This window comes from Lycorma delicatula, chromosome 8 (genome assembly GCF_047948215.1).
Source record: "Lycorma delicatula isolate Av1 chromosome 8, ASM4794821v1, whole genome shotgun sequence".
NCBI classification, from domain to species: Eukaryota; Metazoa; Arthropoda; class Insecta; order Hemiptera; family Fulgoridae; genus Lycorma; species Lycorma delicatula.
Window position 1 is genome coordinate 112,947,270 of NC_134462.1, and position 16,748 is coordinate 112,964,017.

At 30.7% G+C, this 16,748-nt stretch overlaps 1 protein-coding gene across 2 annotated transcripts in view; it reads right to left on the reverse strand.

Annotated features, from left to right (window-relative positions):
* LOC142329012 (discoidin domain-containing receptor 2-like) overlaps positions 1-16,748 on the reverse strand; it is a 313,027-nt gene that overhangs the window by 97,194 nt on the left and 199,085 nt on the right. The window contains exon 1 of one of the 2 annotated variants that reach the window (XM_075373256.1): positions 12,407-12,693. The exons of the other annotated variant lie outside the window; for it this stretch is intronic. Within the exon in view, the coding sequence (XP_075229371.1) occupies positions 12,407-12,412 (6 nt within the window). The 5' untranslated portion in view covers positions 12,413-12,693. Of the gene's footprint in view, positions 1-12,406; positions 12,694-16,748 lie in introns of those variants that run through there. 2 annotated transcript variants of the gene reach the window in all.

Consider the following 16,748-nt stretch of genomic DNA (forward strand, 5'->3'; position numbering starts at 1 on the left):
CGATGTCAAGACAGCTGTTCATTAGTGGCAAAATGGAGTGGTGGCAAACTTCTTTGACAACCACATACAAGAACTAGAACACGATTTGACTAATTCTTGAAAAAAAACTCAAAAAATGTAGATTATGATGCATACATTAAGTTAAAATAAATATAATAATTTTTTTATAAAATAAAAACAGTTTTTACTTTCTGGATGGCTCTCATATTTCATAATTTATATCTTAGAGAAGCAAGCACTCAGTATTACTTTTATACTATAAGGATAAAAGTATTCATAACATTAAAGACAATTTATTTAAATCACAAATTATTAAGTTTAATAAAATATTTAAGTTTAAATTTAAATGAATTATAATAAAAATTCTCATAACACAACTTAATCTAACACATGTAATATAATAATAAGTATATTATACATATTTGAAAATTTGTCATGTCATTTATAAGTTCTATGTTGAATAAAACAACTTCTTTCTAATTATAAAATTTATTAAAATTAACAACAACTTATTTACAGGATGGATGATAAGAAAAGATTGTTAAAAGGAAAAGATTACAGTAAAAAGCGTAAGTTTATTATAGGAGATGATAAAGCCGGTATATGAGGGTGAGTTATGATGAAAGAGTACAAGAAGAAAACTGGAAGAGAATGAAGGGTGAGGGATATGAGACATAAAGAGGAAGGAAAGAAAAGGCAAAGAGTGAGGGAGAGAAAAAGGGGAGCGAGACAAAACGAAAGAGCGGAGAATCAAGCTGCAGTGTCTGTCAGTAGCAAAAGATGGGATCAGAAGCATTGCCATTCGTCCAAGAGACTTAAAATAACAAGACAAAACCATTTAGGGATTACTAAACAGTTGACGAGGTCTTTCCTGACAAGTTGAGCTTATAAGACTTCCCTACTTTGTACAAAACTTTTACACATACTTTTTAATTAATTATGTCATTCGAACAGAGGCCTGCATCATATTTATAATAAGCATAAAAACCATTAATGTAAAGCTTCATGTTCTTCAGAGCATTAAATTATTAAGGTAATTTTTTTATATAAGTAAAAATATAAATATTTTACCACTATACCATCGCTGCTTTGTTTTCTAAGTAAGAGGATTATAATATAGGAACATAAAATTTAGTTGACAGAATAAAAAATATATTACAGAATATTCTCATCAGATATATAATTGTAACAATTGGTTAAGAAGTTATTTAACATGCAGTAAGGATCTGGTTTATAGTTCAAACGCAATTCTGGTGAGAAGTAAAAGTATTATTCTCGATTAACTCTTTTGTACTTGAAAGCAAAGCAATCAGTTGGGGTACATTTTTGAGCAATGTAAAATTGTTGATTGATAATGTGCTTCCCTCATTCTGGGTAAAGATACCATGATCTTTCAAGAAATTGAGAGCGAGGGCAGAATATACCACCTGAAGAGTCTATGAAGCACTTTTGTTTATTTATCTGTTTTTTCATGGGTACTCCCTTTCTCAGTATCCAGTTCCTTTCCATCATCCTTGATCATCTGGTTTGGAGAATTCTATTAGTTTTGGGCTTTATTCTCAGAAGTACCATAGAGTAACCTGTATCTATGATATATATGTAAATTCTGCCTACAAATCTGTCTGGAGATTTTGTTTCATATTTTGATGGCTGCAAAAAGACCCAATCTACAATTGAGGTACTTATCCATTAAACCCAGACCTCTTAATCTTTCATTACACATATTATTTATATATATAAATTATATATATCAGCTCCTATAATATCATTATAATATATCATAAACCATAATATCATTATGGTCTTATGACTTATTTTAAATTAATTTATTTTTAAATTATTACGGCTTCTATTTTTAGATTAATGGGACGGAGAGCAACTCATTAAAATGAATAAACTATGTGGTACTTTTTTTTAAATTGAATACTCTATGCAGTATTTGGAATTTTTTAGAGAACAATTCTCCAACAACAGCAATATGTAAAGCCAACGACGACAAATGTTGCAATTCTCCAACAGCTGTGAGTTAGAAAATTTAATTACAGTGTAATTACTGACTTTTTAATTTAGTAGTGTCTCATTAGCAGAATATTATTAATTATTAAAAATTGTGTTCAATAAAATTATGTGTTACCGTCCTTAATGGAAAAAGTCGGCAACAAAAAAATAAGCAAGTAAATTAACAAGCAGGTGAGTAACAAATATATGTTAATTTAACTGTAATATATAATATTTTTTAAAAAAAACTGAGAATTTATTATACATTAGCATAGTTTTATTTAAATCATTCGCCTGCGTTTAGAATATTTTCGAAATGCAAAGGTACCGCAGAATTTAAGTACCGGTACAGATATGAAACTCGTTCTGTGAAATTAGGTATAATGATGATATGATCCTATGGTGGCATGGCACATGTTGAAAGGCAATTTTTTTAATAAGCTACTGACCGTACTTGCTTATGCAGTACTGTTCATAGTTGGTGTCTTAAGTTAAAACGTGAAGTTGTGGAAGTGACTGCGAACGGTGAAGAGATGGAGACAGCAAGGTGGGCTAACGCTAGACACGTTTGGTGTGAATGAAACTGAAAAAAATATTTCTACTTTCTATAGCGGTTAATATTTTCGACTAACAACTAATTTGTAACTTAATGCAAAATCATTTTATTCGATCGACTAATATTGTCAGTGCGTTAGTCGTAGAGAACGACTAATTTTCAAAATCAGTCGATTAATGTTTGTTGTTAAATTAGTCGACTAACTTTAGTCGACCATGATAACGTCAGTTGTTGAGTTATGAATGAACGTGCTTCGTTTCGTATTTCTTCGTTTATCGGAATCAAAAGTTGCGAGAAAAGTAACGGTTCTTTCGGTACAGGAACGCATTTTTCTGTTGAACATGTTTTTCTTGAAGATAACAAGTACACTGATTTAGTGATGCAAAAGTTTTCTGAAAAGTTTCCAGATACTACTTTCACCGCAATGCAGTTCGAACGCTTATCGAAACATTTCGAGTAACATGCTTTGTTAAAGACTGATCGAAGTGCAGGCCCACCTAAACTAAACGAATATGAGCATATTCGATATATCGGTTGCTGTGGTCCAAAGGTCATCAAAGTCAATGCATAAGTTAGTACAACATCAACATATAGGACTTGTTACCGGACATAAAGATGTAAGAAAAGTACTGAAACTTTTCGCCTACAAAGTGTGTTCAAGAATTGAAACCTATAGATCATACCAAAAAAGTAGAATATTTTCAATGGTTAAAACTTTTTTTACCAAAATTTCACTAGGTATCCTCGACATTACGTTTTTTTTTTTTTTACAGATGAAGCGTAGTTTCATCTGTAAGGATATATTAACTCACAAAATATACGACTTTGGTCGACAACTAATCCGCATCAATTACATGAACAATCTTTACACGAAGCGAAAATTGGAATCTAAGAGAGATGAGAGTAGAATGCGCGTTGTTGGCTCAATCTTTTTTGAAAATAAAGTTAATAATCGTTACTGAGCTGTTTTAACAAACTTCATTAGTCATTTAACAGAAGTGGAAATCAATCACGGTTGGTTCCAACAAGATGACACCACAGCTAACAGGTCAATGACTTTTTTACAAAATGTCTTTAGTGAACGAATCATTACCAGGGGTTTGTGACCTGCACGATCGCCCGATCTGACTCTCCCTGATTACTTTCAAGGGGGAAAGCTTGTTAATTACCTTCTTAAGTCGTTGTTCATACCCGACATGCCTATTATAAGAATGGGAATGAAATTCATCGCATTCTTTTTTAATATTAGTTATTTTTGTTAGGCACATTTTTAATTTTTTTTTTTTGGGAGGCGATAGATTTTCTGGAAAGCGGAGATTTTTTGGGAAGGGGGATACAGAATGATTCACAAACACTTTCACATTGGTAGTGCTTTTTGGGGGTCGATTATTTCAAATACAGAAACATGAAATAACGTTAAGGTAAATATATTAAATATAAAAATTTATTACAAAGTTATTTACAATCCAGAATCCGTTATTGAAAATTATTTTGGGAACATATTTGTTCACGTCGAACGGGATGTAGATGAATCGTTTTTTTGTTTTTTGTTTTAATTAGTATTATTTAAAATTCCTTCAACACAAGAATAACTTTAAGTTAAAGTTAAGAAGAATAACTTTAACTTTTTTTTTTCTAAAAAAGAAAAATATTTTTTATTGAATTTTAAATAAATTGGTAGGAAGATTTTTTTAAATGGTTCGGCAATTGATTAAAAGTGGCAACGAAAACATAAGGCTCTTTCTCAAAAGCCGAATTATTGTGCTGAGTTTTACGAAACCGTACGTGAACATTTATAACAAGATTAAGTTAACATACAGTATTTAATTCTCTAAGTATAGGTCTACATATTCAAATTTACGCCCGCCAGATAATGATCTGACCGTCCATTTCTGAATCTTAAAAACTCGTTCTGGCTTTTTGAGGGAGTCCCAAGAGAAGAGATCACATTATATTTATATGAGAATGTATGTAGATATAATAGATATTTAATAATGATGACAAGCTTAGCGTTTTATTAAGCTGTTTCAGAGCAAAACAGTACGGCTTGATTTTGTTACGAACGAAAGCAATTTGATCATCCCACGAGAAGTTGGCATCTAATAAAACGCCCAGGAATTTTGCACTGTGGACAACAGAAATACTATTATTATTAACGGAAATTCTATCCTCGCGATCAGCACTGCTACGCCTACCCGAGGAAAATCATCAATATCAAAGGAATATTTTATGCTTTATATTTAAAATACAAGTTTTTACTTCCAACATCAAAGACTACTCAAGGCTTTGTTTGAAATGATTAATATTTTTATTTGAAATACTGGAAAAGAAATTATTAAAGGTCTCTGACTAGGGAATTATTTAAGATAAATTCAGCCCTTTTGTATGCTTGGTGTTATGTGAGCTCGTTTATTTTCAAATCTGATTTCACTTTTGATAACTACCCACATGGTTTTAGATTTATTGTTAGAAATAGATATTAAGTTATCATAATGCAACATTGTAACGGTAATAACTTTAAACAAACATAAATTCAGTTTGTAATACTTCAAATAATTTTGAACGTTATCAGGCAAATTATAATTAGCCATTTCACAATGATTTCTTAGCGTATAACTAGGTTTTACAATTTCTTTAGTAGTCCGTGGATTTTCTTTTTATGTTTAAACTGTTTCTTCTTTACTAAAGGTCAAGGTAAAAAGAAACTTTCTGAAACTCGTAAGGAAATTGTTACATTTTTCATCCAAGCTAATTTTTTTGTTACTTTTGTAATTTGTTTCTGACAACAAGGTTCTCAAATTTCTACAGTTTTTTTTTAATCTTATTTTCTATAGGTTTATAGAAAAAAGTTTTATATTTTATAAAACCTGTAAGTAATTACTACTACGCCTAAATCTAACTCAATGAGCTTAGTGGCGGCTCGCGTATAGGCACTGTGGAATTGCAGCATCCCCTTTTTCCACGTGATATTATCGATAACATTTAATATAACGAGTACTTTTTTCATTAATCTTTCTTTATACTTGTACAATATATAATCCTTTAGATTAATGTCAGCAGCCATCCTTTAGTTTATGAAAATGATACAAAAATCTTTGTATGGAACTGTGCGCTTCACGGTTCCAGCGGCGTGATGTTTGACTGTTGTGCGCATCCACGCATAGGAAGCTACACGCGTGACTGCGAGGGAGAGCGAGAGCACTGTCGCTCCCTCAGTGCCGACCGTGGCGTGCTGGTGGAAGGTAGTTTTTTTTTACTCCGCGTGTGATCAAGGAACAAATTATTGATCTTTTCGCGAAAATTAAAACAAGAAGAATGAATTTCATTTTTAAATGATTAGATCAAGCTTGAACTGTAACAATCGCTGTTAAATTAAATAAAAAATATTTGATTTTGTTCTCTTAGGACTTTATCAAGTTTGAATAAATTTTGGTTTTATACATTTTTATTTCCTTTCACACAATTTTAAAACAAAGGCTATACATTTTCTGAAGCAGCACCCCCCACTAATTTTAGCTACGAACCGGCACTGAGAGCTACCATTTACGACTCAGAAGCTAATCAGACCTGTATATGTTTGCTTGATAAATGTTCTCGTGAAAAAAAAATTTGAAATTAATCCAAAATAAAATTTTTGGTTACTGTTATTATGTTAAAGAAATAAAATAACTGGAAAAAATTAAGAAAATAAAATGTTTTTTTTACATAAATTGTTTCAAATAAATTACACACTTTTGGCAATATCAAAAACTGTTTTTGAAAATATTACTGGAACCCATTCATAGAAAACTCTTTCACTATTTTTGTTTCTAAGAAATCACTATTTATCCCAGTTTTTCTTTTAGCTGTGATGCATTTAACCCACCTGAGGTACAAAATCAAAAATAATAAGAGATGCTTTTTCTGGAAGTGATGTTGTTCAATATGTAACTAGCACCTACAGTGGACATAATAAAAGTGTCACTTTTAACATTAAATAAAAACTTGCAGATTAGTGGGCTTTGAATGTTAATATACAACTATTTGACTCAAGTTAAGAGGTCAAGAAGAAAACAGTCGACTCATTTAGCGAGTAAGCCTGACATGGAATTCTCATTGTTCTTTAAGATGGTTATGCTACTTTTTTTTGGGAGCGACTACTGACTCATGTCAGATTGCTTACAAAATTATGATTATAACACTTAACTTATAAACTGACATCAACAGACCCAAGATATCATTCATAATTCATAAAAATAATGTGTAAGGAAAAAGGAAAATCGACTTATAGGTCTAACTAACCAACCCACCGGGTTGGTCTAGTGGTGAACGTGTCTTCCCATATCAGCTGATTTGGAAGTCGAGAGTTCCAGCGTTCAAGTCCTAGTAGAGCCAGTTATTTTTACACAGATTTGAATACTAGATCGTGGATACCGGTGTTCTTTGAGGTTGGGTTTCAATTAACCACACATCTCAGAAATAGTCGAGCTGAGAATGTACAAGACTACACTTCATTTACACTCATACATATCATCCTCACTCATCCTCTGAAGTATTATCTGAACGGTAGTTACCAGAGGCTAAACAGGAAAAAGCAGGTCTAACAAACCAATCAAAACTTTTGGGTGTATATTTATTTCTTTTTCTTCAAAAAAATGCTTCGATAGGTCATTTGTAATGCAAGTCATATTATCTGTGATGCCATCATTTTACGTAAATGGTAAATAAAATTTACTTAACTAAAAATTATTGTAATGGTTTTTATAATACTGTTTGATAACCAGATGTTTTAAGTTGGGAATTTTGACAAGTGAAATATATGTAAGGTAAAGATATCGAAATGATAATGTACTGAAAAGAGTTTTACCTAAACACCTTTTAGAAAGCAACTTATAGAGTATGTTTTCCTAATTTGTCAATGTGAGAGAAATTCTACTTCAAAGATAGTTAATTGAAAAGGGATCAAAACTTAAAAGTTAAGCGGATTCTAACTTATGACAACTAAATTGAAATACAGTGCATGCTGACTAATAATATCAGACATGTTTGATAAACATTTTAACACGTTACCCGTTATCAAAACTTAAAATACATGTCAAAATGATTACGTAATAAACTATTTCATTAAATGTGCTTTCCGTACAGATCACAGTAACAAAAACATATTTATTTTAATTAAATATTATTTAATTATAACTGCGATTGAAATTGCAAATTTAATTTTGAATCAAGATAAATACGATTTACCTATGATGGCCAGAAATTAAAGTGATATGACAAGTTGGAATAATTTCAAACTATACTAACTGACTAAATTTGACAAACTTTCTGTTCAAAATACATTAGCTTGTACATCTAAAAGTTTATTAACATTTTCATTTATTGAGGTAAGTTAATTAAATACAGCATGCTATAATGGACACCTTTAGATGTTAGTCAAACTTTATGGAACGATAAAGTTTCATATATTTTCATAAATCACTCGACAGATTGTACATTAGGATAAAAATAAATACTCTAATTGTATTTCTGTGTTTGTCTTAATTTTTAAACAACAGAAACATTTCTATAATTTACAGTGAAACCAACACTTTTAAAATAAAAAAATAATAAAAGTAATGTAAGAATAAAATAATGCAAGTTAAAATAAAATGTTGTTGAAGTGTTCTTCTTAATGCTCTTAACTTAAAGTGGACCTCTATTACATTTGTGAATAATAATTTTCGTTTATATTGGTTCTAAGAGGTAAGACTGGATTAAATTAGATTCTATGAAGAATAATAAGTTGGTGTTTTGTAGTGAGCCCCTCAATGAGTTTGGTTTTTTACAATCTCCTAGATAGAAAACAAGAATCATATATATAACACCATACATGAAACTAAGGTGGCAGCTGTCCCAATTTCCATGGCACTTATTCAAGGAAAAAAGAATAAAAAATAAAGAAACAGAACAGAAGAAAAATGGTTAACCCAAAGACAGGCCTGCTTCTGACTTGGGTAGGTTACAATCTCATTCAGTATCTCAGCGTAAGAGGTTTATAAGATTGTAGCTCTATAGTGGAGTAAAAGTTACATTAAGTTTGGGTAAAAAAAAAAAAAAATGTTATGACAAGCTGTGTTATCAAGTACCACTAACTGACTGAAATGTTTTAACAAATGTCAACAAAATACACTTATTACAAAGTTGGCTGCTATAAGAAAAACTGGTACTCTTAAGGTAGTATTATTATATTACTACAGTAGTTTGGAAAGTTATCAGCCTCACATGGAGATGGTGCAAGTACCATCAAATGACTATGATATTTTTCAAGTATGATCCTTTAGATTGTGTGCTACAAAGTTTGAGACCCTTGTTATGTTAAGTTGTTTATTTGTAGCGATCAAGTAAATTTTCTGAAAAATGAATAAAATTAAAGTTTGTGCTATTCTAAAGTACTTTATTTTAAAAGGTTTAACCCTGATGGGTGAACAAAAAGGAATAGATTCCACTTTAAAAGGATTCTTCACTTTCATTTTTATTGGTAAAAAAGTGGGCTGGTGAAATTAATCATGGCTGTACATCCATTTAAAATTATAAATGCTAGGAAAGCCCAAAACATCACTACAACTAACAAACTTGTCACAAAAATCCAAAATACTGAATTAAATGATCCCCGACTGACAGTATGTGAGCTTACTGTGATCACAAACAACTAAACAGATTTTTTCCACTACACTTTACATGATATTTTGTTTATGAAATAGGTTTCTTCTGATCAAAGTTCAATTGAACATTTCTCGATGATATTTAAACTTATTTCAATAAATGTGATTTTATTGAGTTTTTCAATGTTTATATCAGTAGATGATTTCGTCTACTGATGAAACTCTGGCATGTATTGGTGAATTCATTACATGCCACACACCAAACATTGGTTGGGAGCAGGTGAAATGGGCCACAGAAAGCAAAAATGGTCCCATCTCATCAGGTTCATCTCATCTCAAACTGCAATCATGGCTTCAATGTTTGAGATTCTCATGTTGGGGCGCTCATAGATTATCTGGTAAAGGGCAGGACTACCCCCAGTGAGTATTATGTTTCACTGCAAGACTGATTGATGGAAGCTACTCAGTTTTGAATGTCCAGATCTAGCCAAAAGAAAAATGCTCTCTCATCATGATAATGCACTTGCACACGTCTCAAGTTGTGGCTGCAAAACTCAAATTCGAAGTGTTTCCATGTGCATCGTATTCACCAGATTTGGCTTCTAGTGATTACTTCCTCTTCCCAAACCTAAGGAAATGGTTTCACAAATTGCATTATACTAAGGCTATTAAAAAGTTGGAAATTTGTTGGTCTAAATGTATCAAACTGCAAGATGACTATGTTCAAAAATAAAAAAAATTCCTGAAAAATGTTTTCTCTCTTTATCAGGCCAAGAAATTTTTGAACAGCCCTCATATGTATAGGCATATATATCTCAGTGGTGGTTTCCCATTAATATGGATTTGCAAGGTCAAACATTACACTGCAATGCATTCGCTACAATTCATGATGTTTCTGGATTCATATTTACATTTATATTGAATTTGTTACATTTATTTATGATAGTATTGCATTCATTATTAGAGTAGTTCTTTAAAATTTTTAATTTACCTATAGGGAAATGACTGCTTAATGGTTAGTTCACTTAATTCTTAACAACTCTTTTGAGCTATTGAAGCCAATTTACATTTTTCACTTGTGGCCCCTCAGGAACAGTTTTAGTTTTCCTTGTACCAACAGGTGCTGGTTTAACAGTTTTAAAATTGATTCAGTCTGTCATTAAATATTAACAATTTTAAATGAAATGGATATGGATCTTTGTTAAGACAAAAACCTCATTTATTGGTCAGGTGAGTTTTTTCAAATCACAAACTGAAAAATAACAACTGATTTATCATGAAGTAGAACTATTGTTCAAATCCATTGAAACTAAATTACTTAAGTCTGAATTTGAATTCCCTTGTCAGTTAATAACCTTGGTAAATGAGATTTCAAGTGAATAACACTGGCACAAATAATCAGCTGAGAGTTTATAAAACCACAACAATAAAATATATTTTTTTTTAGATTAGGGAGTAGGATGACAGTCACACCTTCAAGATTTTATATTTGAATTTGGCTTCTAATTACATAGGAATTATTCAGATTATTTTTGAATATGATTTTGTGTTGTTTTGGCGTAAGAAGACATTTAAAAATTTAAAACTTAACATTTGTAAATATTAAAATATACATTAAATTTGAAATATATATTTATAATATTGTATGGTAGATGTTAAAATAAAGTGTCATTAGATATTACATTTCAGCAACTAGTGGTGGTAGAGAAGATTTTATCTTTGTAGGGGGAGACTAGCATTTTAATAAAGAACCTCCCCTAAATTTTACAAGCCTGGTATAATTAGAGGACTAATGGTTGGTGTAGGATATAAGGGTGCACGAAGACAGAGAGTTTAATTAAGACTGACATATGGAAAAACACAAGAGATTCCAAATTTCAGCTTGAATATCCCTCTCCCCTATTACTTTCTAACTTGAATGAATACACACCTTTCTCTTTTCTTCTCTTGAAACCCCTTTTGGAACTTGTCTACAAACATAAACATTTTATTCTACCTTTTAAATTTAATGATCAGTATATCTTTCTTTTTTTTAATAATGATTTTATCATTCAAGATAACCCATTAAAATGAATTTCATGAGTTGTTAACATAATAATTTCACTCAGTACACTACAACCACCACAGTTTATCACTTTCAGAGCTGTAGGATTAACAAAATGGAGGAAATGACTATTCACAAACGTAGGAGGATATAAGTTCACAAATGTAGGCACATGCTGGTAGTATCTGAAAAAACAAATGTTATGTTCATACAAATGTCATATTACATAAGATGACATTCAAGCTAAGTGAAAAAAATGTTAGTAATCAATATGGCAGAGTGGTAGCATCTCAGCCTTTCATCCAGGGGTCCTGGGTTGGAATCCTGGTTTGGCAATGCATTTTTCATACGCTATACAATTCCCTTTCCATATCCCACAAACAAGCTTCAAGCTTATCTGGTGATAGCAAATGAAAAAAGAAGAGTCATTAAATGAGGAACTTGTTTTCAAAAGTGAACATATCTGCAAACAAATTTTTGAGAAGATGCAAAAAATTTGTAACTCAGAGCTGTGTGGGTATTTCTAATTTAGTTCTCTAAAATAATACGTCAAAAACGTATATCTTAAGATATACGTTTTTGGCAACTATTTCAGACTTTGATTTCATTTTAAGAAATATTAATTAGTTTCAAAATTTATAATAAAAAACATATGGAGTTGTTCAGTTTTAATTGTAAGTTTGATTGGTATATTGGTAAGTCTGCACATATTTTTATACAATTATACAGTTTTGAGATATTCAAATCTGCTCCCAAATAAATTCTTTTATTTTTTCCCCGTAGTGGGTTTCAGAACATGGGAAACTATTCAAAAATATTCTAACATATTTTCTTTGACAGATAAATTGATTTAACTTTCTACCCCCACACGCCTTTCTTAGGGAACACGACCTTGTTAAATAACTTTCCCTATTCTAAGGACCGCTGACTTAGGTATACTTAAGACGAAACAGAAACAACATTTGCAACCTTGTATCATTTCTTTTGATTTTGTATTGAAAAAAAAATAAGACTGACACTTTTGGGTTTTGTTTCATATTTTGAACGTTTTCGTTTCTGCTAGATAGTAGAAATAATTATAAATATAGCTTTATTTTGATTCACTTTTCTCTCTGCAGAATAAAACAATAAACAATTTTGCTTAATATCTTCACTCTTTATCAAATTACATTGAAACGTTTTTACCTTCATGATTACACGGTCACAACGTGTACTTGAGGATTGTAAGGTTAGGATCACAGTCTTTGTATTTATCGTATTTTCTAGCCACGGCTAACAGAGTTTTAGGTCTACTTAGTTTTCTGGAACCACTATTTAACTGACTAATTTGTTTATCTATCGTACAAATAACATTATATAACAATTATTAATCACGCGCACTAAAGCGAATAACAAAAACGAACCGATATCATGCAAATAAACAACGTTACAGCAAACAGTGCCGCTTCGTAATTACATGTGTCATCCGTGGCGACATCTTTTGACGTATTAAAGAAAAGGGACAAATAGAAAGACGAAATCTCTTTGCAATTGTATACGTTTGTTCACTTTTGAAGAAATCGCAAATTTTTGCTGTATAACATACCAAGGGTATGTTGACGTTTGGTAAAAACACAATTTACTAAACATAAGGGAATGGATATGTTTTGTTCTGATGCGAAAATGATTTTATGTGTTATTTTTAAATGGATTTATTAAGTATTGCTAAAAAAACCTTTACCAGGATAATACACTTTATACCAAGAGTAAGTTGGCAGTCGAAACGCAAAAATGACGATTTGTGGATATGTTCATTTTTGATAACATGCTCCTCATATATTGGGTCAGTATGCTGGGTGTAAATATTACCAGCATATTTTTGAAGTGCTATTAAGATTAATATTGAATTAGAGTAAAGATCAAGGACACATGAGTTTCTTTAACAATAGATAAGTCAAATAGGAGCATTGCTAGAACGAGATATATAACAATATACAGATTGCTTCTAAAATGGCTGGGGCTATACTTTTTCGAATTTTACTTGTAAAACTAAACAAAAAATCTGATGTGGGCACCGCATGACTTCCTTGAACGCCTATTAAATTACACGTACACAATTTTTGCTGCACTTAATTTAAATTTGTTTCATCTGAAAGCAAGATACGATCCTCCAATTCTTTAATAAAGTGGACAGTTACACAATTGCTGAAATATTAGTTTTTATTAACATCAAATATTTATACAGATGTTAATTCAACAATCTTACATGAAATATTAGGATAGAGTAAAAGTCCCTTTATTACTCCTATTACTAGACCAGTATTATTCGTATTTTCAAGTGTGTCGCGTAAATAAAAGTTAACAATAATTAAACAATTCCGTTTAGTGAACTACTGTATACTGGTTGTAATGTTAATTTCGATCTTATGGTGTAAAATATTCAGTTTTTATTATTCGATTATATGGTGAATAATCAAAAATAAAAAAGAAACCAACATACAGGAAAAAGAAAGATAAAATGAAGAAATATGTCTCAAAGAATCGACAAGAAGATGGATGTGAAGACGAAGAAAATGTTCAGCACAAGGGAAGAATAAAAAAATTAAGAGATGATAAATATAAAGAAGAAGAAAATGTTAAAACCAAAGAAAGAATAAAAAATTAAGAGAAGATGATAAATATTAAAAGGAAGAAAACGTTAAGACCAAGAAAAGAATAGAAAAGATTAGGAGAGGATGATGAATATGAAGAGAGAGAAAATTTGAAAACTAGAGAACGTGTACACAAATTAAGATCAGAAGAATTTTATCAAATCAAAGAGCGATTAAATGATCGAAACAAAAAGCAAATAAACAAAATGATGGTCAACTCCAACAAAGGGAGAATATTGCCCAATATCAGAGGGGTAATGAACTAAAAGAGAAGAATATTTTGCAATTTATTAAAGGATCAGGCATGTATGTCTCAGTGTATATTTTGTTCTTGTGAGGGTCTACTGTTCAGAAACTCTGTAGTTAACTTTAACGTAGATAAAATTAAACAGAAATTCCAGAATAATTAAATAAAATTAAACAGAAACTAAACTAGAAAATCGAAAAATAATACGATTCTAAATTATATCTATTACATATTATATCTATCACCAAATCTATTACATATACACTTGTAACAATGCCTATTAAATTACATATACTCATTTTTAAAAGTACATAACATTTTATCGTACCAATAACTTCTGATTTTTTTTATTGTTATTATTGAATAATTATCTGTTGAACAATTTTTTTCGTTCCAAATATTTCATTAATTAAACTTTTATTTGGCTACATCTCTGAAACCAATGAAAATCTGTACCGCTAATGATATATCGTTGAAAAGCTCTAAATGAGGGCTTATTACTGCAGTTAAGAAAAAGTGCAAAATCCAAACAAATTTGAATTTTGGGATTTTTTGGACACTTTTGGTTCAGTCGATTGCAATCAAAAGGGAAGGTGCACAACTAGATGGCCCATCTCGGCCTATCCATTTTCATGGAAAGTTTCATACAGGAAATCTGATATAAACTGACCAAAATGTGTTGGAGCTCCATCATGGTGAAACCACTTACTTCCTCTTAATTGTAGAGTTAGGTCTTTCAACGAATGTGGAAGATTTTTGGTTAAATGAGCAAGATAAATTTTCTCCACTTAAATGATTTATTAGAATACAGGAAAGTTAGTCATTAAAAAAGCCTACTCATCTGTTCAGGGAAAATCTTTGTTGATGGCTACTTCAGAAGGTGCCATGAGGATTCTCATCACTCCAGATATACTGGTTGTGATAGTTTTGAAAACCATTCGTGTAGAAAGAAGCTTTATCTGTGAACAGAATCCTAGCCCAAAAAAAGGGTCTTCAATTAATGCTCTTCAAAACCAGTTAAAGAAAGCCAATCTCTGTGGAAAATCATTGGCAGTCAGCCCCTGTATGCGCTACAAATGCTAAGGGTAAAAACAGTTACCATTTAAAATCTGCCACACAGTCACATGGCCCTAAACCTTCTTCTATTACCAGAGAAGTATACTTATAACAGGGGATTCTTCAACATGATTTAGAACACTTTCTTCTTATTCAATAATCCTAGTACTCCTTGGTCTACCATGGTCATGATTCCCTGGTGTAAATGAACTTGTTTCCCTATGCTGTATGTGAAGGATTTCAAAGGTTTTTTCATTTGGCATATATACATTAGGTAACCTATTTTCATATTAACCCACCGGGTTGGTCTAGTGGTGAATGTGTCTTCCCAAATCAGCTGATTTGAAAGTCAAGAGTTCCAGCGTTCAAGTCCTAGTAAAGTCAGTTATTTTTACACGGATTTGAATACTAGATCATGGATAATGGTGTTCTTTGGTTGTTGGGTTTCAATTAACCACACATCTCAGAAATGGTCGAACTGAGACTGTACAAGATTACACTTCATTTGAACTCATACATATCATCCTCATTCATCCTCTGAAGTATTGTCTGAAAGTAATTACCAGAGGTTCAATAGGAAAAAAAAATACCTGTTTTCATACAGTCTTTTTGCTTCTCCCCTGTTGCAGTTTGCTAAACCAAACATTAAATGCATGTCACACACTTCCACAAAAGAATATTTAAACTTCATGATGGCAAAACAACAAAACTTAAAAAGTAAACCAATGACACTGAATATTAAACACTCACAAATAAACTATGAGTTTAAATTACTTTAAAGTCATATTTTATTTTTAAATAATGTGCATTGCATTTTTACACTGTCAGCATGGACAACAGTAATAGCTGATGTGTAAAATTATTCAAAAGTGAAAAAATTAATATCAGTTGTTTTATTATTACTTAATATTGAATTTGATTGTAAGAAAATTATTACTTAATCTGATACTAATTTGTAATACTAGAATTAACAATAAATAAAAACCATTAACATTCAATTGAATGGAACATAAAGTGGAGGAGACATGAAAACAGACAAAAGATTATATCAATTTTCTGCCATAACTCAGCTATTTGTTACCGAGTTTAAAAATAAAGAGTCATTTTGTTCAAAATAAAAGGCTTAATATTTTATCAGTAATAAACATATTGATAAAACTAATATTTATGGAGATATCATGGATTAAAAAATAAACATGGCCACTATTTTGTAATTTGCAAAGGTATTTAAGTCCTGATTTTTTACTAATTTTAAAACTTTATTACCAAGGCGCTTACCAAATTAATTTGAACTTACTTACCTCTACGTGAACTTGAAATATAAATTTTTATATAAAAATTACAAAATGGGCAGAATGAAGGAGAAATTGCCAGTTTTTCTAATATTTTCTGTTTAGATTTACAAGTAGAAAGTATAGCCAGACCACCAATTTAGAAACATTGTGAATATTTCTATCTATATGTTTGAATTTTAAGAATTAAAATTTATTTATTTTTTTATGATTTAGTTATGATAAATAATAAAATTTGAAAGATAAATAAATAAATAATATGATTTCCTTTTTTCGCTTTAAAGTTCATAAATTTTGTGTTT